Source organism: Sinohyriopsis cumingii, chromosome 10, assembly GCF_028554795.1.
Source record: "Sinohyriopsis cumingii isolate HCF-2022 chromosome 10, ASM2855479v2, whole genome shotgun sequence".
Lineage (NCBI taxonomy): Eukaryota > Metazoa > Mollusca > Bivalvia > Unionida > Unionidae > Sinohyriopsis > Sinohyriopsis cumingii.
Genome location: NC_142970.1, coordinates 89,498,848 through 89,524,665, shown reverse-complemented (window position 1 = coordinate 89,524,665; position 25,818 = coordinate 89,498,848). Strand labels below are relative to the sequence as shown.

Here is a 25,818-nt window from a genome sequence, read left to right as displayed (position 1 = left end):
AGGTCTTGAGGATGATTGCCCTGGACTGGGGAAGGGTACAGTACTTTCAGTCCTTTCACAATAGATTGTTTGCCCTTTAGGTCTTTGAATTCTTGGTTTGCAGTAACAACTAAATCCATTAAAATTTGGTAATCCAATGAAAAATGAAGTACGAGTAATATTTGATCAGGTCCATGTCTGATAATATAATGAACTTACCTCCTATGATTCCTATAAAACTATCCATCATTGCACCTTTGGAGTCCTCCCTCCCACCAATCATCACATGGTACACTTTATCAAACACTGATGCTGATCCTAGTGGAAAATAAATCCTTTTTATTATTTGGCTAATCCAGTTTCACATCTCATGACCATATGACTCAATTTTAGGATATGTAACTCACAACACAGAAATAAGATTAGTACAGATATAATTAACGAATTGGGTTTTCCAGTAAATGGTAAATTAATTTAATGATATCACTAATGCAAATAAAATTATCTGATTTCTATTCAAATGCTGTAGACTGGTATTACACATTAGATGTATTTTTAGCATGGTGCTCTGTCTCTATAATTGTCAGACTTTACATCTGTCCGAATACTGTGGCATGATGTATTTTTGACATGCATTATAAATCTTAACTCTCTTTAAGATAATGTATTTAATCAGGTAAACAGCAAAGCAGAAATTCCTTTATTTCCTATTTTTGGTCAAAAGATCAGAAATAAAAACACTGCCTGTAAGTACACTGCTAAATACAGGTATAGTTCTCAGCAAATTAACAAGTCACTGAGAATGATGGATGAATCTATATCATCTGAGTGACTGGGCATGAATCTAAATTATCCCGAGTCACTAGAATAAGGCATGAATCTAAATTATCCTGAGTCACTAGAATAAGGCATCAATCTAAATTATCCTGAGTCACTAGAATAAGGCATGAATCTAAATTATCTTGAGTCACTAGAATAAGGAATCAATGTAAATTATCCTGAGTCACTAGAATAAGGCATGAATCTAAATTATCTTGAGTCACTAGAAAAAAGCATCAATCTAAATTATCCTGAGTCACTGCAAATGAGACATGTATCTAATTATTTTGAGTCACAGTGAATAAGCTATGTATCTAAATTTATTTTATGAGTCAGGCGGAATAATGCATTATCAAGAGTCGCTGAAAATGAGGCATGTATCTAAATGATCCCAAGTCACCGGGAATGAGGCATGTATCTCTACTGATAAAGATTCTACTGCCTTGCTCAGCAATGGGAATGAGGCATGTATCCCTCCTTGATAAAAAGCATAGCATCTTGGTTAGCATGACAAAACTATTTTATAATTTTTGTGTTATTGTTTAAAATCTTAATTGTTAACACCAGTAATATTTCATATTTCTGCCCTGTTTTTCATTCAATCTTATTTCTTATTTGCACTTTGCACTGTACATTACTTAAGTACTGCAAAATCGAAAGTATTATCGCTGTGTTGTACTTGCTGATTATGTGTAATAACTATGCTGCACTGCCCAATATGTGTAATAACTGTGCTGTACATGCCAATATGTGTAATAACTGTGCTGTATTTCCCAATATGTGTAATAACGGTTATATTTTACCCATCTGTATAATAACTGTGCTGTACTTCCCAATATGTGTAACAACTGTGCTGTACTTCAATATGTGTAATAACTGTGCTGTACTTCCCAATGTGTAACAACTGTTATATTTGACCATCTGTGGAATAACTATGCTGTACTCATCAAATATATATAACTGCTATGCTGTATGAGCCCAGTATGTATAATTTCCTTTCTTGTGTGTTTTGTTTCTCTTACATGACATTTTCAATACAATCTTATATAAATTTAACTGAAAGTTTATTCCTAATAGATGCAGTACAAACGATCTCACAATTTCCATCGTTGGATCAGCATGTCTGGCATTTTTGTTTCCTCATCTTCATCAACAGGAAATGATGATGAAGTATCCTTTGCATATATTATCGTTTTGCCCACTGGATATGCTGTCAGTAGTGATCGTTTTATGGACACAACATTTTCAATACAATCTTAGATGAATTTAAATAAAAGTTTATTTCCAATGGATGCAATGCAATCTCACAATTTCAATATTTTCACTCAAACCTGCAACCTAATATCTGGAAATTTCAAATAAGTAAAAATTCTTATTTTGACTTAATATCATGAAAATTTGATTTAATATCTTAATTTCTCTTTTTGCTGACTTCTTTTAATGTATTAGCAACACACTGACTTCTTTTAATGTATTAGCAACACACGGACTTCTTTTCATATATCAGCAACACACAGACTTCTTTTAATGTATTAGCAACACACTGACTTCTTTTCATGTACAGTATCAGCAACACACTGACTTCTTTTCATGTATCAGCAACACACTGACTTCTTTTCATGTATCAGCAACACTGACTTCTTTTCATGTATCAGCAACACACTGACTTCTTTTCATGTATCAGCAACACTGACTTCTTTTCATGTATCAGCAACACAATGACTTCTTTTAATGTATTAGCAACACACTTACTTATTTTCATGTACAATATCAGCAACACACTGACTTCTTTTCATGTATTAGCAACACACTGACTTCTTTTCATGTATCAGCAACACTGACTGCTTTTCATGTATCAGCAACACACTGACTTCTTTTCATGTATTAGCAACACACTGACTTCTTTTCATGTATCAGCAACACACTGACTTCTTTTCATGTATTAGCAACACACTGACTTCTTTTCATGCATTAGCAACACAATGACTTCTTTTCATGTATCAGCAACACAATGACTTCTTTTCATGTATCAGCAACACACTGACTTCTTTTAATGTATTAGCAACACACTGACTTCTTTTCATCTATCAGCAACACAATGACTTCTTTTAATGTATTAGCAACACAATGACTTCTTTTCATGTATTAGCAACACACTGACTTCTTTTCATGTATCAGCAACACAATGACTTCTTTTCATGTATCAGCAACACACTGACTTCTTTTAATGTATTAGCAACACACTGACTTCTTTTCATGTATCAGCAACACACTTCTTTTCATGTATTAGCAACACACTGACTTCTTTTCATGTATTAGCAACACACTGACTTCTTTTCATGTATCAGCAACACAATGATTTCTTTTCATGTATCAGCAACACACTGACTTCTTTTCAGGTATCAGCAACATACGACAAAGATAACAGTTAGTCATCATGTGTCAAAACATGTCACAATAACTACAATATCTTGACTGTTAAATTAAATGGCTAGATGATTAAAATGTATTCCAACATCAAGCATTCAACACCCAGCTGTTAAGAGAAAGATGTCAGCAATGAGAGAAAACAAGAATAATACCTGAGTGTGCTGCAGTCTGGGCTGACAGACTGTCTACCATAAGAGAGCTTCCAGTTCCTGTTCGGATATAACGCACGGTATGGTACTTCCCATCATTGAATTTCTGTCGGCTCTCTTCCAACACAACAACACCCTCACCAGTTTTGGACTCCACAACTACATGTCCATTTCTCTGTTCAAACATAAAGGAACAATATAGTAAAACCTGTGTTGAATACCACTGTTATGAGAGACCATCTGTCTTGATAGATCAGGTTCTCAAAGCACTGACTGATTAATTATATAGTGTTATACAAAGTGTAAAGAGAGACCAACAATCTTGAGAAACCATCATTTGTTGGCATAAGGGGTGGTCATTCATGACAGGTTGTACTGTAATCAGGTTATTGTTTTATTCAACTAAGAAATCTGACACAGGTGGAGCATATTATTTAAAAATTTAAATGCTAACATTCATACCGAAGGGACCCCGTCAGTGGCCGAGAGGTCTCAAGCGCTCACTGTTAAGAATCACTGCCATCTCACATGTATGACTGCCATGAATAGCCTATCCTGCACTGAAAAATGGCGTTAAACCCTACAACAACAACAACTAACATTCACACTCAATATAACAAAAATCTAATTACAAGAGATTTAAAAAGAAATAGTGTTAACCGAGAATTACATAATATTGGAATATTATTTAATGAAAGTAAGATCATTAAAAAATATATTATCTATTTCAATTTTCTCCTAAGTATGGTAGTACAATAAAGTAGATCATAAATGACTCCTATATCTTATATAAAGCAGCCAAGATATATATACAGACACTGATGGTACACTTTTGAAAATACAAAATTGTACAATCTTTCCTTTTGTGGACTATCTACTATAGCAATAACAACAACCCTATATCTATCTTCTCATGCAGTAACACCAACTCTATATCTTCTCTAGAAATAACATCAACTCTATATTTATCTACTCTAGCAATAACACCAACCCTATATCTATCTTCTCTAACAATAACACCAACTCTATATATATCTACTCTAACAATAACACCAACTCTATATATATCTACTCTAACAATAACACCAACTCAACGTATATCTAGCAATAACACCAACCCTATATCTATCTTCTCTAACAATAACACCAACTCTATATATATCTACTCTAACAATAACACCAACTCTATATATATCTACTCTAACAATAACACCAACTCAACGTATATCTAGCAATAACACCAACTCAATGTATATCTAGCAATAACACCAACTCAATGTATATCTAGCAAAAACAGAAACATACTAAATTGTATGGCATGCCAAACAACACATTTTTAAACAGTCCCATTTTACACTGCTAGTTACAGTCCTAACCATTTATGTCGACATCCTCGGGCCCGAGGAAATATTGTCAACATAGGCGGATGTTGAGATAAGTATTGTGGGGGGGGGTCTGAAAAAAATATACAAGTTAAATTCATCAGTAAGGGGTGACCTGTTGCTAGTGAGTAGCATTTACACTTTGCGAAAACAAACAATGGAAATTTTGAGTACATGAAGACAAAACCAGTGTGAAATACACTTGCATGTTGACAAATTACATTTTGGTTACCTTTGGTTACCACGATATTCAATGTCAGCATTAGCACATGGTTGCATAGTTGTTATTTACATTCTTGAAGTACATGTACTAAAATTGGCCTAGATTTTGATAAGTCTGTTCCCATCTTATTGAGGCTACCAAGGGGATGGGGCTATTCACAGGGAAATGAAAACATGTCAACAAGTTGGTTTAGACAATACATGTATTTAGTTACAGAAGTCATCGTGAAAGTACATAAAAGCGAGCAAGAGATATGCGGCTGATATGATTAATGAAGGCATAATATTGTATACATGGACACATGCTAAATAAAGTTAAAAAGGAAACTGTCACAGCACAATAAACTTGTTTTAATCACCGATCACTTTGGAAAATGCAAAAATCAATCAGATTTCATTGCTTTTATTTAAGTCGCTGCGAGAGGCCAACTTTATAGGACAAAACAAAAGCCTGTTATTTTTCTTCTGACCGCGACATTAAAGCCTGGCGGCAAGATCAACTAGTTGTTGAATAAAGTACAGGTCGGAAATGGCCGCTTGCTGACATAAATGATTAGGTGGGAAAATTGAAGCCTGTCGGCAAGATCAACTAACTGTTGAACAAAGTATGGGTCAGATATGGAAGCTTGTTGACATAAATGAGTAGAAAACAAAGGATTTGTTCAAGCTGGGACCAAGGGCGTCTGTCGACATGTACATTTATTTTTTATCTCGACGTCAACATAAGCATGACAATTTTGGTAGTAATAATAGACCAAGGGACCGGGACTTTGCTTTTTTGTCGAAATAGGTGGCTTGTCAACATAAGTGATGTCGATATATGTGGGTAGAACTGTATTTCAAACATAAAAAATATTACTGAAAATCAACACAAATGACTATAAATGGGAAAATTAAGCAGAGCTTCAATTATGTTTATGACGTATCTCCAAGAATGAAGTGATGAAATTGTTCTAAAACTAATGTGGGCTATTACTGCTATGTGGATCTCATTACTGAACTTAATGAGACCTATCAGTGATATGACTGTATTCATCTGCCATTGACACTGGTCCCAGAGATCTATCATTGATCTTGTTGACAGAGACCAAACAATGCTGTCTGTATGTATTCATCTGCCATTGATCTTGGTGACAGAGATCTACCATTGATCTTGTTGACAGAGACCAAACAATGCTGCCTGTATGTATTCATCTGCCATTGATCTTGGTGACAGAGACCAAACAATGCTGTCTGTATGTATTCATCTGCCACTGATCTTGGTGACAGAGATCTACCATTGATCTTGTTGACAGAGACCAAACAATGCTGCCTGTATGTATTCATCTGCCATTGATCTTGGTGACAGAGACCAAACAATGCTGTCTGTATGTATTCATCTGCCATTGACATTGGTCCCAGAGATCTACCATTGATCTTGTTGACAGAGACCAAACTATGCTGTCTGTATGTATTCATCTGCCATTGATCTTGGTGACAGAGATCTACCATTGATCTTGTTGACAGAGACCAAACTATGCTGTCTGTATGTATTCATCTGCCATTGATCTTGGTGACAGAGATCTACCATTAATCTTGTTGACAGAGACCAAACAATGCTGTCTGTATGTATTCATCTGCCATTGATCTTGGTGACAGAGATCTACCATTGATCTTGTTGACAGAGACCAAACAATGCTGTCTGTATGTATTCATCTGCCATTGACATTGGTGACAGAGATCTACCATTGATTTTGTTGACAGAGACCAAACTATGCTGTCTGTATGTATTCATCTGCCATTGATCTTGGTGACAGAGATCTACCATTGATCTTGTTGACAGAGACCAAACAATGCTGTCAGTATGTATTCATCTGCCATTGACATTGGTGACAGAGATCTACCATTGATCTTGTTGACAGAGACCAAACAATGCTGTCTGTATGTATTCATCTGCCATTGATCTTGGTGACAGAGACCTACCAATCCTATATGTTGGTATTCATCTGCCATTGACCTTGGTGTTAGAGACCTACCAATGCTATCTGTATGTATTCATCTGCCATTTACCTTGGTGACAGAGACCTACCAATGCTATCTGTATGTATTCATCTGCCATTTACCTTGGTGACAGAGACCTACCAATGCTATCTGTATGTATTCATCTGCCATTTACCTTGGTGACAGAGACCTACCAATGCTATCTGTATGTATTCATCTGCCATTTACCTTGGTGTTAGAGACCTACCAATGCTATCTGTATGTATTCATCTGCCATTTACCTTGGTGTTAGAGACCTACCAATGCTATCTGTATGTATTCATCTGCCATTTACCTTGGTGACAGAGACCTACCAATGCTATCTGTATGTATTCATCTGCCATTTACCTTGGTGACAGAGACCTACCAATGCTATCTGTATGTATTCATCTGCCATTTACCTTGTTGACAGAGACCTACCAATGTTATCTGTATGTATTCATCTGCTATTTACCTTGGTGACAGAGACCTACCAATGCTATCTGTATGTATTCATCTGCCATTTACCTTGGTGACAGAGACCTACCAATGCTATCTGTATGTATTCATCTACCATTGACCTTGGTGACAGAGACCTACCAATGCTATCTGTATGTATTCATCTGCCATTTACCTTGGTGACAGAGACCTACCAATGCTATCTGTATGTATTCATCTACCATTGACCTTGGTGACAGAGACCTACCAATGCTATCTGTATGTATTCATCTGCCATTTACCTTGGTGACAGAGACCTACCAATGTTATCTGTATGTATTCATCTGCCATTTACCTTGGTGACAGAGACCTACCAATGCTATCTGTATGTATTCATCTGCCATTTACCTTGGTGACAGAGACCTAACAATGCTATCTGTATGTATTCATCTGCCATTTACCTTGGTGTCAGAGACCTAACAATGCTATCTGTATGTATTCATCTGCCATTTACCTTGGTGACAGAGACCTATCAATACTATCTGTATGTATTCATCCACCATTTACCTTGGTGTCAGAGACCTAACAATGCTATCTGTATGTATTCATCTGCCATTTACCTTGGTGACAGAGACCTACCAATGCTATCTGTATGTATTCATCTGCCATTGACCTTGGTGACAGAGACCTACCAATGCTATCTGTATGTATTCATCTACCATTGACCTTGGTGACAGAGACCTACCAATGCTATCTGTATGTATTCATCTGCCATTTACCTTGGTGACAGAGACCTACCAATGCTATCTGTATGTATTCATCTACCATTGACCTTGGTGACAGAGACCTACCAATGCTATCTTTATGTATTCATCTGCCATTTACCTTGGTGATAGAGACCTACCAATGCTATCTGTATGTATTCATCTGCCATTTACCTTGGTGACAGAGACCTACCAATGCTATCTGTATGTATTCATCTACCATTTACCTTGGTGTCAGAGACCTAACAATGCTATCTGTATGTATTCATCTGCCATTTACCTTGGTGTCAGAGACCTACCAATGCTATCTGTATGTATTCATCTGCCATTTACCTTGGTGACAGAGACCTACCAATGCTATCTGTATGTATTCATCTGCCATTTACCTTGGTGACAGAGACCTACCAATGCTATCTGTATGTATTCATCTACCATTTACCTTGGTGTCAGAGACCTAACAATGCTATCTGTATGTATTCATCTGCCATTTACCTTGGTGACAGAGACCTACCAATGCTATCTGTATGTATTCATCTGCCATTTACCTTGGTGTCAGAGACCTAACAATGCTATCTGTATGTATTCATCTGCCATTTACCTTGGTGTCAGAGACCTAACAATGCTATCTGTATGTATTCATCTGCCATTTACCTTGGTGACAGAGACCTACCAATGCTATCTGTATGTATTCATCTACCATTTACCTTGGTGTCAGAGACCTAACAATGCTATCTGTATGTATTCATCTGCCATTTACCTTGGTGTCAGAGACCTACCAATGCTATCTGTATGTATTCATCTACCATTTACCTTGGTGTCAGAGACCTAACAATGCTATCTGTATGTATTCATCTGCCATTTACCTTGGTGACAGAGACCTACCAATGCTATCTGTATGTATTCATCTACCATTTACCTTGGTGTCAGAGACCTAACAATGCTATCTGTATGTATTCATCTGCCATTTACCTTGGTGACAGAGACCTACCAATGCTATCTGTATGTATTCATCTGCCATTTACCTTGGTGACAGAGACCTACCAATGCTATCTGTATGTATTCATCTACCATTTACCTTGGTGACAGAGACCTACCAATACTATCTGTATGTATTCATCTGCCATTTACCTTGGTGTCAGAGACCTACCAATACTATCTGTATGTATTCATCTGCCATTTACCTTGGTGACAGAGACCTACCAATGCTATCTGTATGTATTCATCTACCATTTACCTTGGTGACAGAGACCTACCAATGCTATCTGTATGTATTCATCTACCATTTACCTTGGTGTCAGAGACCTAACAATGCTATCTGTATGTATTCATCTGCCATTTACCTTGGTGACAGAGACCTACCAATGCTATCTGTATGTATTCATCTACCATTTACCTTGGTGTCAGAGACCTAACAATGCTATCTGTATGTATTCATCTGCCATTTACCTTGGTGACAGAGACCTACCAATGCTATCTGTATGTATTCATCTGCCATTTACCTTGGTGACAGAGACCTACCAATGCTATCTGTATGTATTCATCTACCATTTACCTTGGTGACAGAGACCTACCAATACTATCTGTATGTATTCATCTGCCATTTACCTTGGTGTCAGAGACCTACCAATACTATCTGTATGTATTCATCTGCCATTTACCTTGGTGACAGAGACCTACCAATGCTATCTGTATGTATTCATCTACCATTTACCTTGGTGACAGAGACCTACCAATACTATCTGTATGTATTCATCTGCCATTTACCTTGGTGTCAGAGACCTAACAATGCTATCTGTATGTATTCATCTACCATTTACCTTGGTGACAGAGACCTACCAATGCTATCTGTATGTATTCATCTGCCATATACCTTCGTGACAGAGACCTACCAATACTATCTGTATGTATTCATCTGCCATTTACCTTGGTGACAGAGACCTACCAATGCTATCTGTATGTATTCATCTGCCATTTACCTTGGTGTCAGAGACCTAACAATGCTATCTGTATGTATTCATCTACCATTTACCTTGGTGACAGAGACCTACCAATGCTATCTGTATGTATTCATCTACCATTTACCTTGGTGACAGAGACCTACCAATACTATCTGTATGTATTCATCTGCCATTTACCTTGGTGACAGAGACCTAACAATGCTATCTGTATGTATTCATCTGCCATTTACCTTCGTGACAGAGACCTACCAATGCTATCTGTATGTATTCATCTGCCATGACCTTGGTGTCAGAGACCTAACAATATATCTGTATGTATTAATTGGCCATTGACCTTCGTGACAGAGACCTACCAATGCTATCTGTATGTATTCATCAGCCAAACTACTATCAAGTCTCATCAGAATGCCGTTTTCCTTTTCCGTCATGAATCCAAATGCTATATTGTCCATGTCATAGTCTGTCTGGTATTCAAATGGAAACTTGTAACTGATGAGACCAGTCCCAAGGATACTGCCAAAATAGTATCCAACAGGGTCTGAAATAGAGAGTTACATTGTAAATGCCATTGATTATTACAAATACAACAGACACAATTAATAAAAGTGTCAAAAAGCATTGGTATAATATTGAATGTCACATTATGCAAAATATATGCAACTAAAGTGACTATTATGAATATTTTCTACTGTGTTAGTACCCGCAGGATTTAAAGAGACTATTTCTGTCAAGTTAGTACCCACAGGATTTAAAGAGACTATTTCTGTCAAGTTAGTACCCACAGGATTTAAAGAGAATGTTTCTGTCAAGTTAGTACCCACAGGATTTAAAGAGATTATTTTTGTCAAGTTAGTACCCACATGAGTTAAAGAGACTATTTCTGTTGGGTTAGTACCCTACAGGATTTAAAGAGACTATTTCTGTCAAGTTAGTACCCACAGGATTTAAAGAGACTTATTTTTATATCGAGTTAGTACCCTACAGGATTTAAAGAGACTATTTCTGTCGAGTCAGTACCCTACAGGATTTAAAGACTATTTCTGTCGAGTTAGTACACTATCAGATTTAAAGAGACTATTTCTGCCGAGTAAGTACACTATCAAATTTAAAGAGACTATTTCTGCCAAGTTAGTACACTATCGGATCTTAAGAAATAAATATTAGAATATTATTTAAATCAAAGTTGATAATATTATGTTGAAAAATGTGAGTGTTGAAATTATCAGATGACAGTTATGAGCTAAAAATAACTGCATGCAGCTCAAATGAACAAAATCATAAGCCCTCTTTAATGTTTGATACATTTAAAAAATAACTAAGAAGATCATAGAATTGTACAACTGCTGCAACCCCTTTGACCAGCTGATTTTGGACAAGAACAACCACTAGATACAATGTTTCATTACCCACAGCATATAATGAAATAGAAAACAACTTTTAAAAAAACTAACAAATAAACACTGCAATTTAAATATACATAACACTATATCACAATGGAGACTTTAGGGCATGTGCCACAATAATAGTCATCACCACTTAGTTGGTATACTTTGCCTATAGTGTGAACAGTTTAATATTTTTGATATTATGATGTGTGAACATATCACTTTATGTGATTCTGACTGGTCAAAATAAGCTCATGAAATTAGTGTGCAGTATTCTCTTTACTGATTGGCTGCGATTGTGGGAAAACTTTTTTAACCCCACCTTCAGGAATTTCTTGTTTTCAATGAACATTTTGGCAGGACATTTTTCTATTCAAGTCACAAAAGGAACTGGCAAAATAATGGTCTAGTCTGCCTGAATATGGCCAATGTACTGCCACAGGGGCTTGTTATGTCACGAATAACATATCGTTACATGAAAAACGGCTAAAACCACAAGACAAGAACAACAACATGTAAAACTAAGGGTATTGCTCAATTGTGATCAGGTGTGTGGGATGGGGGGAGGGGGCAGGGGCAGTAAACTTGTAGCACTGAGCCAACCCTATATACAAGCCTGGTTTAAATGTTAACTTACAGAAGAAAATAAACTCACCTCTGTTCACAAAAGAATGTGGACATAAATCAGCCTCCAAACTAACAGAAGTTTATCCAACCACTGCATATTTATGCGATAAATATTTTGATGCAATTCCGACTCGAAATGAAATTTGTTTACCTATTCTGAAGTCTACTGTTCTAAGTGAAGTACTGCAAATATCTGGTCACAAATACATTACAGTAAATATGGGATTTCTGCATCCAGTAAACCTGTCATGAATATTGCAACAATGTAATGGTTAGTTGTGAAAGTGACATGTTAGGTAATGTATACATGAATCATCTACTGGGTACTACATCAAACAATGCGACATCATGCACATTAGACATTCTGTGCTGAAAAATGATCTTGTCGGTGTAAAATGTTCTGTTTACTCAGAAGAACATTTGTTTTTTGAGTTATAGTTTGTAATAAAAGTATAATCTACTTTTAATCATTAATGCTAGTTCAACTTTGTTTGGGACTATTTTTTACACACAACAAATGAAACATGAAGCATCTATCGGAATGAAAGAAATTATTTATTCTTTTTTCTATCTAAATAATTTCCATTGAAATAAAAACTACGTATAAAAGAATCTCAACTGGGTAATGATTTAATATTACATTTATTAAACTCATCGAATAATATCCAGCTTTTGCTTGCCAAGGCTTGCAAAAGCTGGTCATTATTCAATGAGTTTCATAAATTCCATATTAAATCATTACCCAGTTGAGATTCTCTAGGTATGAAATACTCTTTCAACGTAAGTAGCCATAGACCAAAGGTTGCTTAACTTTCACAACTGAATTAAGTACATTAATTTCAGGGAAATGATTTCTTGAGTTGGGCAGTTTCATCAGGACATGAAGCACATCTACCTAAGTGTGTGTGTGTGTGTGTGTGTGTGTGTGTGTGTGTGTGTATATATATATATATATATATATATATATATATATATATATATATATATATACTTACAATCACTGCATGGACGTCCGATGTAACCAGTCATGTTACAGTTACACCAATAGTCATTCAATCCAGGAGCACACTCACCAGGTCCACAAACACCTGGTATGCATGTGATATCCAGATCTGTAAGAGAAGACAGATTTATAAAGGACCTGTACAACAGAATACATTTTGGTTATGACTAAATAAATGGAGATGAATTCAAAAAAAAAAGAAAGAAGACAGATAGATTTAGATCAGAGAAGATACAGCATCACTTGATCACTTCAATACAGCAAAATAACGCTCCATAATAGCATCACTTGTATGTACAGTTCATGTTCAGGAGAGATGAGAAGGGAGCTAACCCAGCATGCAGGGTCCATTATCAGGCAAAGAACAAAGTACATGTACCTAACATGAAATAAAGCAATGAAAACCAAACATTGCCTAGCTATAAAAAAATGTACTGTCAACACTATTGGTAAGTAAATAGTTTACATAATAATGCAAGTCATACTGCAAAATAATGTTGCTACAAATTCTATAATTTAAAGTTATTATCTGAAATAATGGAATCAATTGTGTAAAGTGCAATATGATTAGTGTCATAGGAGTTATTATAAACAAAGAATCTCACTGCAGAATTCCAGGATATGGATTTTGGCAAAACTAAGAAGATACTGACAATGTGCTTTGATCTAATTATAAAATATTTAGAAGGCAATAATATTTATTTCTAAAACAAATTCCATAACCTGAATCAAGTAAACATGAAGTATGAATTGCTCTACTTACTAAAACATCCCTCTCTAATCAAGGATTTGTCCTTTGCAAAATTAATTAAATCTGGAACTGCCCCATTAAGATCCATTGATGCCAAACACCCTCGGAAACCTTGGCGAGACTCAACAAGATTCCTGACTCTACTCCTTTGAAACATTTCAGCAGGAAGACCGGCAATGTATAAGGACTCTGTGAGATCTAGTCGACCATCCCCACTACTCGTGGCCACATCATATACAGCATCATCCACCTTGGCAGAAATCTGCCCTTTTTCATTAAGCATGATACGAACTGTATGCCATTCATTGTCATTTAATGGCATCTTCGTAGGAACAAGCACAAATCGGTCATCCCCACCTAAATTATATGCCAAACGAATCATTCCGTTGCTAAGTTCTACAGCGATGACATCATTTCCAGTGCCTTTGTTGTATAAGATCAGACCATTTGTCTCTTTGGTTTTAAATTTAAATAAGATATTCATGGTCAGTCCAACAGTCATTGGTGTAAGCTGGAAATGGGTATCACTGGAAGTAACAGTTACTGGTTTATAAGTTGGCTGGATTGTGTCATCATAATCAGTGATCCAAAACACAGATGTCGTCTGCTTCTTAAGCAAATCAAAAAGGTCTTTATCCTCATACATAAAGTTCTGCATGAATCCGATATAGTTGTTTGATCCTAGGGCCCCAGTTGGTGATGCAAAATGGATTCTGTTGATCTTTAATTCATAATTCTCACCCCCAAGTACTCCTGAAAGATACAAAAATTGAGAAATATCCATTCTTTGGTTAAAAAATATAGTTTAATACCACTCTTTACAAGTCTTTTAATTCTCTTACAAATTTATTTTCAAAATATATCAAGTAATTTGTTCAAACATATGCAGTTCCAAAAGAATTATGCAATTAATCTTCTACTAAAAAAAATGTTGGAAAATGAATATGAACAAAAATGAATATAACATGAACACACAGACATTAGATTTCTTTCTTTAAATATTTTGAAATAAGCCATATATAATTCAGAGTTTACTGTTACTTTTTTCAGCTTAACAGTACAAAAACTTTCCACTCCCAAATCACATAGCTTACAATACCCAAAGGGCTTGGTTCACTAAATATTCATTATGCAAGTAGTTACAGTTATGGGCTTCTTTTTACCTGCAATGCGATCGTTATCATCTACCCAGATTTCAAAGTCATCTGCTCTTCGTCTGATGGACAATGTATGCCAACGGTAATCATTGACAGATTGGCCTGTTCGAAATACCTAAAAGCAAATAATATGTCACGAGTTATTTCATAGAAAATGTGGAATTCCGGTTTTGAGGCAAGAAAGAAAAATGTATTTTGGACACATTCTAAATTTGTTTATTGTTCAACTTCCGGAAAAGCTTGACACTTTTAGTATCTGAACACAACAATTTATAGGTAATATCAAAGACATTGCAAGCTCAAAATATGACAAATTTTAGATGACTTTATAAAATTGATACAGTGATAGTCATGCAATTTTGTATACTACATCCAATACTACTCCAATATATTTTTAATGTATGGCCTTGGTGCCTTTGTTGACAACAAAAAATTAAATATATTTTTAATGTATGGCCTTGGTGCCTTTGTTGGCAAAAAAAAATCCAATATATTTTTAATGTATGGCCTTGGTGCCTTTGTCGGCAACAAAAAATCCAATATATTTTTAATGTATGGCCTTGGTGCCTTTGTTGGCAACAAAAAATCCAATATATTTTTAATGTATGGCCTTGGTGCCTTTGTTGGCAACAAAAAATCCAATAAATTTTTAATGTATGGCCTTGGTGCCTTTGCTGGCAACAAAAAATCCAATATATTTTTAATGTATGGCCTTGGTACCTTTGTTGGCAACAAAAAATCCAATATTTTTTCATGTATGGCCTTGGTGCCTTTGTCGGCAACAAAAAATCCAATATATTTTTAATGTATGGCCTTGGTGCCTTTGTTGTCAACAAAAAATCCAATATATTTTTAATGTATGGCCTTGGTGCCTTTGTTGGCAACAAAAAATCCAGTATATTTTTAATGTATGGTCTTGGTGCCTTTGTTGGCAACAAAAAATCCAATATATTTTTAATGTATGGTCTTGGTGCCTTTGTTGGCAACAAAAAATCCAATATATTTTTAATGTATGGCCTTGGTGCCTTTGTTGGCAACAGATAATGCTATGGGATATTCAAGCACAACAGAGCAGGGGTATTTGCGAAAGCTTCACAAAAAATAGGGCGAAGGTCTGTAACTAAAACATTTAAATTATCCACTTAAATAAACCTTGTGAAAGCTTGTAAGTAAAATATAACATATTATAAAATTATCCACTGATTAGCTACACCAGGAAAACATTTGTAAGTTGTTGTTGTTCTAGGGTTTAACGCCATTTTTCAGCACAAGATAGGCTATACATGGCGGCCAGTATAACTGGTGGAGGTAGAACCCTGGAAAACCCTGGGAAGAATCACCGACCCACGAGAAGCTACTGGCAGGCTTTCCCACGTACCCACGCTTGCCGAGCCTTGGACTCGAACCCACGCAGACAGAGGTGTATATATATATATATATATATATATATATATATATATATATATATATATATATATATACACCACTCCCTTGATAACTCGCGCACATCGGGGTCCAGAAACATTGACCACACTATAAGTGAGGCATGAGGCACGAGTTATCGAGGTACCTATAAAATAAGCCCAAAACCAATAAAGTGATGAATGACATAAAGGAAAAATGGTGGGGGGTAGGCAGATTATAGTGTTGAATACTCACATTATAATCGTGCTGAGATTAACTGTGAATAAATATCTCTTTATAACGGTGTACTTTGTTTATTATTTCCTCATAGAGCAACATTAATTTCAAGATAAATTACAGTATATTGTTCATTATATAATTAATTATTGTTTCATCTAACATGTATTCGTCTGTGTGGCAATCACTGTCAGCACAAATCCACTCCTCCATATCATCAAGAGAAATGCCCATCTCAGGACCATGAGTCTGTACGAATTTCTCCCAAACAGCCTCGGCATTAATGACATCAGTTTCAGTGAAACCTTCAAAGTCACTATCATCGTCGCTGTCTCTGTTACTGTTTTGCTTTACATCAAAGGCAGCTCCAAGACCCTTAATCCAGCACCCCAGGTCTCTTGTAATCGATTTTTTAATGCAACAAACACTTCCCCAAGTTGTTGATCAAAACAAAACCGGCATGTAAGTAGGCTTTCACAGAAGTACTCACGGGTTTTGATGTGACGGTCGATTGACTCTTTTCATGTTTTCAATGAACAGAATATGTTGTGATTATAATGTTTACACTAAAACGCAATTAACAGATTAGAACGTGACTTTCACACAGGAAGACATTTAACTGGTGTTTATTTCATTCTCTGTTGCCACCTGTTAGCATTTACCAGAAGTTTTCATTGATTGCTATTTCACCAGACTGTTTATTTACAGTATACTGACAACTATTTATCATAAAAACTTACATAATATATGATATCTTTAAACAGAGGTCTTGCTAGGATTTTAAAACTGGGTCTTTCTGTCTCTGAATTCAATCACTAAATATCAGTACATTTTCTCACCCGGCCGCCAGTCATAGCTTTTGAACTAGCTGCCTAGCTATTGCATCATGTTCTTTTTTTATGTACTCTTATAAAATGGTGACATCTATGTACATCAAGGAGTCTTTTAGTCACTGAATTCTGTCATTGTAAATATCAGCACAGTTAACTGATCAACACATTTTCCCACAAAGCAGGTGGCTGAAACAGGACTGGTAAATCTTTGAATTTTCCTGCGCATCTATTACATGCGTACGGAGGACTCCTGCCTCAGTGATTTTCTGCATCCCAGATCAAAAATTGGCATCCAAATACATGTAATTAAGCATTTTCGAGATCTCTGAAATTAATTCTTATTTAGAACTTGCAAATTTCAAAATATGGATTCTATTTTTACAGGCATTAATCACCATTTTCGATGATAAAACGAGCAATGTATCAAGGTTTAATTTACCAATTCTTATCGTAATTTTTTCACGTCTGGCATATTTTAAAGATATATTAAATACATTTTCTGTGGAAAAAATCAGGAGCCAAGAAGGACACCACGTTATAACTGAGATCACGAGTTATCTGGGCACGAGTTATCGAGGAGCGGTGTATATATATATATATAGTCCATCCAGTATGTACAGTTGATTTCATAAGCACAGTCAACCTAATATGAATAGTATTCCTAAAAAGTGCCAACAAATGGACTTTGGAACAAGGAAATATACATACCAACAAAGAAGCCTACAGAATCTGATGTAAAAAGCTGATATTCTAAATTATCACCTTTGTCCGTCCATCCACTCTAACTGTGACTTTGACCCGCCCATCCTCGAGTTCTGCCTGAATAAAGTCATCGTTTGTGTCACATTCTGTCTTGAAAAGCAGTGTGTTTTTCAGAGGCGTATTGAAGCGGACTGACAAATCATTTGTATGAGTATTTTGCGGACGGGAAAAATCATAGGTGGCAGCTGTGGAACCATTCCAACTGGCAACAATAGCTTCTGCAAAATTCAAAAGGTTAAAGAGTTGTAAGATTGATGATTTAATTTCATGTCAGTTTTCCAGCTAGACAGCAATTAAGTCGGCATCCCATCCTTTTCTTTCCCTACTGTCTTGTCTCACTTTACAAGACACTACACTAACCAAATTAATTTTATATTTCCTTTATTTTCAAAAATAAATTTGCGATAAAATATAGTGTCTTACTTACAAATTCAAACACATCATGTCAACTGTATTTGTGTTAGATGCAACATACAAAACATACATAAGAAATCTGCATACATTATGCTGCATTTTAAGCAAACAGCTGCATTTGAAAGAAATGACGTGTGCTTTAGTACATGTGACCTTCCTGGAACTGGCTGTTTCATACTTGTTTGCTCTGTTATCTATGATTAAACCAATAGACTGAATTCAACAAACACTTTGTGTAGACTTAATGCTGTTTTCTACTGAATACATACAAGATTTTTCACTAGTCAAGATAACTCCATTAAAAATTAATCAGTGACTACAATTTGTCCAATTAATATAATGATATATATGTCATCATTCCCCTTACACTCTTCTAAGTAGCAGCATGTATCATTTAAACTATTCTATTCATTCATTCATATAAATCTTTAATGTAAAAAGACAACTAAAAATATTTTTCTCTGTTAAGGAATATGTGCACTCTACTTAAAAAGTATAAATTCATTTAAATGTCTCAGTCTTAAATGTTTCCCCTCTTTCCCACCAATTTTGTCCACATATCCCAACTGAAAAACTGATCTGTATTTATTAAAACTATAAAATCTTGAGAAATTTCAACTATTATTATTGACAATTAAGACAGCAAAACTTGCACGTTTCTTTTAATAGTAATTTATGATGTAAACAAAGGGAAATAACTCTTACATGTTAACTCCCATTTCTACCCAATACCATTACATCATTCAAATGCTGATCATCTTGTAACCATGAAGCACCTCATTATTATCTCACCATCAAAAAGCTGGCAAATCCTGTGAAACCAGAGAGGACAGACTGGGAACCCAAGTCAGCTGACTTTGCTATGTCCTGAACTGAGACATTACATTCAAAGCCACGCTCATAGAAGTTACTCACATTTCCTTATCTGAAATCTGCATTAGTGTACCTGATCCTATGAGAGTTCAGAGTACACTGGTATAATAACTCCCTTTAGGCAAGCAGTCAGCATTTGTACGGTTATATTTTGCTTTCATGCCTGTAGGAATAGTCATTCCCAGTTGATGTGGATATTATCCCTCCATCCCTGGTAACATCTCAGGGTCCTGCATCTTTGTTCTCTTGACAGTGCAATAAAGGAGGAATGAAATAATACTTATCGTTGGCTGACTAGTGACAAGGATGTGTCATAAGAATAATAGAACCATCAGAACAGAAATGCATGTAGTTTGGATTTATGGATATCATATGTAAGAATAATAGAACCACTGGAACAGAACTGCATGTTGTTGTTGTTGTAGGGTTTAACGCCATTTTTCAGCACATGATAGGCTATACATGGCGGCCAGTATTAATGGTGGAGGAAGAACCCGGCAAAACCCCGGAAAGAACCAATGACCCACGAGAAGCTACTGGCAAGCTTTCTCACATATCCACATTAGCCGAATCCAAGACTCGAACCCACGCAGACAGAGGTGAGATGGCAGTGATCGGTAACGGAGAGCGCGTTAGCCCACTCGGCCACTCGGGGCCCCGAACTGCATGTGTTTGGATTTATGGATATCATATGTAAGAATAATAGAACCATCGGAACAGAACTGCATGTAGTTTGGATTTACAGATATCATATGTAAGAATAATAGAACCATCGGAACAGAACTGCATGTAGTTTGGATTTACAGATATCATATGTAAGAATAATAGAACCATCAGAACTGAACTGCATGTAGTTTGGATTTATGGATATCATATGTAAGAATAATAGAACCATCAGAACAGAACTGCATGTAGTTTAGATTTATGGATATCATATGTAGCTCACTCACTATGCACAAGGAAGTTAGCATTATCATAAATTGCAAGTCATGGATGATAGCAGCTTAGCTATGAGTTGGGGGGAGGGTCTGATGGCTTGACCTTTGACGACTTTTGCCATGCCAAGCCACCATGAATAATGCGAATGTGTCTGGATAGGTCAGAATTTGGCCACAAGTTGGAGATTACCCTGTCATGGCTGTACTACTCTGTTCCATGAAGTCTTAATGTGTCTGGATAGGTCAGTATTTGGCCGCAAGTTGGAGATTACCTTGTCATGGCTGTACTACCCTGTCAAGTATCAGTTGTTAACATCCTGATGGAAGATACCTGCGGGACATCTCTGTCTAAAGCACTTGTCATCCCTTAAAAATGAGTTAGCCAGGAATGTGTTGGACTTGAAAAGTACCCATAGCAGATATTAAAATTCTTTTTGGTGAACCCCTATGCCAAAACAATCATCCTTGTAAGTGTTGTGACGACAAGATTTTCAAGACAGTTTTCATGGCAGCCACACTGGATGTATGACTAGCACCATATTTATTTAGGACCAACTAGGCATCATAAGAAGTGTATTTGGGAAACCATCAAGTTGATATGGCTGCATACTTGGGAAGCTTAAAGTTAACATTCAGGAGGAGTAGCAATAACAAGATTTTCAAAACGGCTGCAGTGGTGGCCATACTGGACATCAGATGGCCATTTTTATTTAATGCATACTTGATTTCATGCAAAATCTTTTAGTGAGAAAAAAAATGATGATATGATTCAGGAGTAGTGTTAACAAGACTTTTAAGACTCCCACAACATGGCCACCATTTTGGATCTCAAATCCAAAATGGATTTCAGATCATCCCCTCTTTCAATTAGGACCAACTGGACATCAAAAAAGTATTGTGATGACAACTCCAAGTAAATATGACTCTCCATTGAGGTAGAGTTGTGATAATAAGATTTTGCCAGCCATATTGGACATTATGGTACCATTTTTATCTCGGCCCAACTAGACATCATGGAAAGTCTTTTAGTAAAACCAAATGTTGATATGACCATCCATATAAAAGTAACAATAAAAAGATTTTGAAGATAGCCACTGTGGTGAACATATTATGCATCAGAATGGCACCATTTTTATCTAAACCCAAATAGACATGATAAGAAGATTTTTTGTGAAAACACCATGTTGTTAGGACCATTCATTCAGTAATGATAAGATTTTCAAGATAGCCACTGTGGTGGCCAGATTGTATGTCAGATAGGCTCCATGTTATTTTTATGTTCTCTCATATTTGCCCTAACAGGGTCATACTGCAATAGGCAAAGGAAGTTAAAGGGCACTCTTGTGCCTCTTGCTTTCTCACCTCCTCAGTTCAACATACCAACATAAATGGAGACATGAAAAAGAGGGATTGTATATAAAAAAAACAACAGCAATGAATTTCAGTGGCTTTTTGGCTGCACGAAAAAAATTATCAGATGCATAAAGTAGGGAAAGTCTATAAAGCATTGTTGACATCCTCTGATGTGGCATCAAGAGATACCAGGTATATTTTGCAAATTTGAACAGCTACAGCAAGATTGTTATCCTCATCAGCATCTATCAAGGAAGTGACCTTGTAGATAGCACTTATTAAAGGTGGAGGATGGCATTCCAAGGGAGACAAAATCCTAAAGGTGGAGAATGGCATTCCAAGGGAGACAAAATCCTAAATGTGGAGGATGGCATTCCAGGGAGACAAAATCCTAAAGGTGTAGGATGGCATTTCAAGGGAGACAAAATCCTAAATGTGTAGGATGGCATTCCAAGGGAGACAAAATCATAAATGTGTAGGCTGACATTCCAAGGGAGACAAAATCCTAAAGGTGTAGGATGGCATTCCAAGGGAGACAAAATCCTAAATGTGGAGAATGGCATTCTAAGGGAGACAAAATCCTAAATATGGAGGATGGCATTCCAAGGGAGACAAAATCCTATAGATCACCTGTATTGCTGCCAAAAACAAAATTTCATCTGTTCCATTGTTGGATCAGGATGTTCTGGCATTTCCATTTCCTCTGCTTCATCAACACGAAATGATGAAGAAGTATAATTTGCATATATATCATCATTTTGCCCTTTGGATATGCTGTCAGTATTGATTGCCTTAAGGAATGGCAGTAAAGCAGTGTCAATTTAGTGCAGTCAGATGGCTTCATACTTAATGCTGGCTTGCTATGAAGGTCATAGGAATGGTTGGCCAGGTCAACTACCCGGCCGTCCAGCCATTCTGAGATGACACAGTAGAATTTTTAGAATTTAACTGGATTATGTGGAGGACAACTTTACAGCATGGTAGTGAGAGTCAAAACTAGCATATAATTGGTATAACAGTAGCCACTTAACAGGTAGAAAGGGGAGATAACCTCTAAGTTACATCCCTTTGTATAAAACTATATACAGAAAGATATATTTCCATCATTTCGAGAGGGCTGGATTCGGAACTAGCAAAGAAAGTTATCCTCATGCAATGTGATAATGTAATATATTTGATGGAAAAACAAGATTTAATTAAAAACTTTTCCATGAATCTAACTTTCAATAAAATGTCATGCTTATATTTCCAACCCTATAGATTGTACAGTGAAATACTAAATTCATTTTATACTGGCTTGAGAATATATCATTTTGGAAAATAAAAACAGGTATGTACAACTTTATCATTTTACTTTCTCTGAAAGACACAGGATGAAGAAGTCAAGTTCTTAATATGAAATTAGGACCATTATAATTTTTTAACACCAGAGCTAAAACAATAATTTGCCAAGGCCACAAACTAAATTGGTTCAATACCTATTATGCACAACCATTTACACATATTAACATTAGTCAAATATATTTCATTAAAATGTTTTCTGCAAATCGAATTTGAATAAAATAAAATCATTTGTTCACTCTCATGTTTAAACTTACTTTCATCACAGAGTTTGCCCCTGTATGGTGTATTAGCACATTCACACTGGAAGTCTTCCATTTTATCCCGACAGTATCCCCTAGCACAAGGCTGGTTTTGGCAACTGCTTGACATAGGTCTACATCCAGTCACAACACCACTTGTACTTCCCAACTGTCTGTGCAGATCGACGCCTAAAAGGATATTTATAATTTTAGGCACATCATTATAAACTTTACCCATTCCAGTGATGTATTTCATGTAATTTTGTTGCTGCTGTTGTTGTTGTTTGGCTGCCAATATATTTGGTGCCAGAAGAATCTGAGGAAACACCAGGAGGAACCATTGTCAAACAGAATGCTAATGGCAAGCCTTCTCACCTACATCTTTTGGCTGAAACCAAAGAGAGTTTGGTTTAACGGAAACATCTAACCTTTCCAATGCAATGTTATCGAACTATAGCCAGGCATCAGTATATCAAAATTATGTGCAAATTTTTGTGAGCCAAGTAAATATTCAATAATTTTTACATGTGTTATTTTACAAGCAGTAATAGTACCCTTACCCAGTATCCCATTAAACCTGTCTCTTGACATTTCTTGTCTTACCTCTATGCATACATTTACCAAGATATAACTACTCTAAATTATGTATAGGTTGGGATGGGATCACTACATGATTTTTATTCTTTGTAACCAGCCTGGAATTAGGTCAATTCTTTGTAACCAGCCTGGAATTAGGTCAAAAAACATGTTACTTAAATTAGGTCAAAAAACATTTCATTTCTCTGTCAGATAGGCACAGAAACCCATTGATGATAAATTTCTTTTCTATACTTATGTGAGAAAAGAGATATGTAATTTACCTAATTTTGAAATGTTTTCATTTCCCATTATTTAAACATGTACAAGTCAAGAATTGCTCTTGACATTCTTTTTAATTGTTTGCCTTTTGTAGTCCCATTTTTTATTCTCCTGACAAAGATCTTGTTTAGCTCAGAACACTGGCAAATATTTACATTTGCACTATCAATTTTTGTGTTTATACACTTACCTGGAATTTAATATTTTCAAATCAAGCAAGAAAGTATTTAACATGTCAAGGAACCAATATCCACTAAGTTAAAGAAACCCAAAATATACTGCATGCATCATTTGATTATTGCCAATATGTATCTTGTATTAAAAGGGACATTACTGCATTATTGCCAATATATAAATTTAAAAGGGCGCCATTACATTAATGCCAAAACATACACTGTATTATAAAGGACTCCATTACATTAATGCCAAAACATACACTGTATTATAATGGGCTACATTACATTAAAGCCAAAGCATACACTGTTATTATAATGGGCTACATTACATTAATGCCAAAACATACACTGTATTATAAAGTGCACCATTACATTAATGCCAAAGCATGCACTGGATTATAAAGGACTCCATTACATTAATGCCAAAACATACACTGTATTATAATGGGCTACATTACATTAATGCCAAAACATACACTGTATTATAATGGGCTACATTACATTAAAGCCAAAACATACACTGTATTATAAAGGGCTCCATTACATTAATGCCAAAACATACACTGTATTATAAAGGGCTCCATTACATTAATGCCAAAACATACACTGTATTATAAAGGACTCCATTACATTAATGCCAAAACATACACTGTATTATAATGGGCTACATTACATTAATGCCAAAACATACACTGTATTATAATGGGCTACATTACATTAAAGCCAAAACATACACAGTATTATAAAGGGCTCCACTGCATTAATGTCAAAACATACTCTGTATTATAAAGTGCACCATTACATTAATGCCAAAGCATACACTGGATTATAAAGGACTCCATTACATTAATGCCAAAACATACACTGTATTATAATGGGCTACATTACATTAATGCCAAAACATACACTGTATTATAATGGGCTACATTACATTAAAGCCAAAACATACACTGTATTATAAAGGGCTCCAATGCATTAATGCCAAAACATACTCTGTATTATAAAGGGCTCAATTACATTAATGCCAAAACATACACTGTATTATAAAGGCTCCACTGCACTAATGCCAAAACAAACACTGTATTATAAAGGGCTCCATTACATTAATGCCAAAGCATACACTGTATTATAAAGGTCTCAATTACATTAATGCCAAAATATACACTGTATTATAAAGGGCTCTATTACATCTATGCCAAAACATACACTGTATTATAAAGGGCTCTATTACATTAATGCCAAAACATACACTGTATTATAAAGGGCAACATTACATTAATGCAAAAACATACACTGTATAATAAAGGGCAACATTACATTAATGC

The 25,818-nt window shown here is 35.7% G+C and overlaps 1 protein-coding gene across 5 annotated transcripts in view; it reads right to left on the bottom strand.

Annotated features, from left to right (window-relative positions):
- LOC149790563 (uncharacterized) overlaps positions 1 to 25,818 on the bottom strand; it is a 253,953-nt gene that overhangs the window by 32,271 nt on the left and 195,864 nt on the right. For all 5 annotated transcript variants that reach the window (XM_089972628.1, XM_089972631.1, XM_089972629.1 and 2 more), the window contains 8 exons: positions 23,475 to 23,648; positions 18,299 to 18,516; positions 15,069 to 15,177; positions 13,918 to 14,658; positions 13,147 to 13,263; positions 10,493 to 10,677; positions 3,381 to 3,552; positions 199 to 297 (listed from right to left, as the gene is read on the bottom strand). In XM_089972628.1, the coding sequence (XP_089828754.1) occupies positions 199 to 297; positions 3,381 to 3,552; positions 10,493 to 10,677; positions 13,147 to 13,263; positions 13,918 to 14,658; positions 15,069 to 15,177; positions 18,299 to 18,516; positions 23,475 to 23,648 (1,815 nt within the window). The remainder of the gene's footprint in view (positions 1 to 198; positions 298 to 3,380; positions 3,553 to 10,492; positions 10,678 to 13,146; positions 13,264 to 13,917; positions 14,659 to 15,068; positions 15,178 to 18,298; positions 18,517 to 23,474; positions 23,649 to 25,818) is intronic.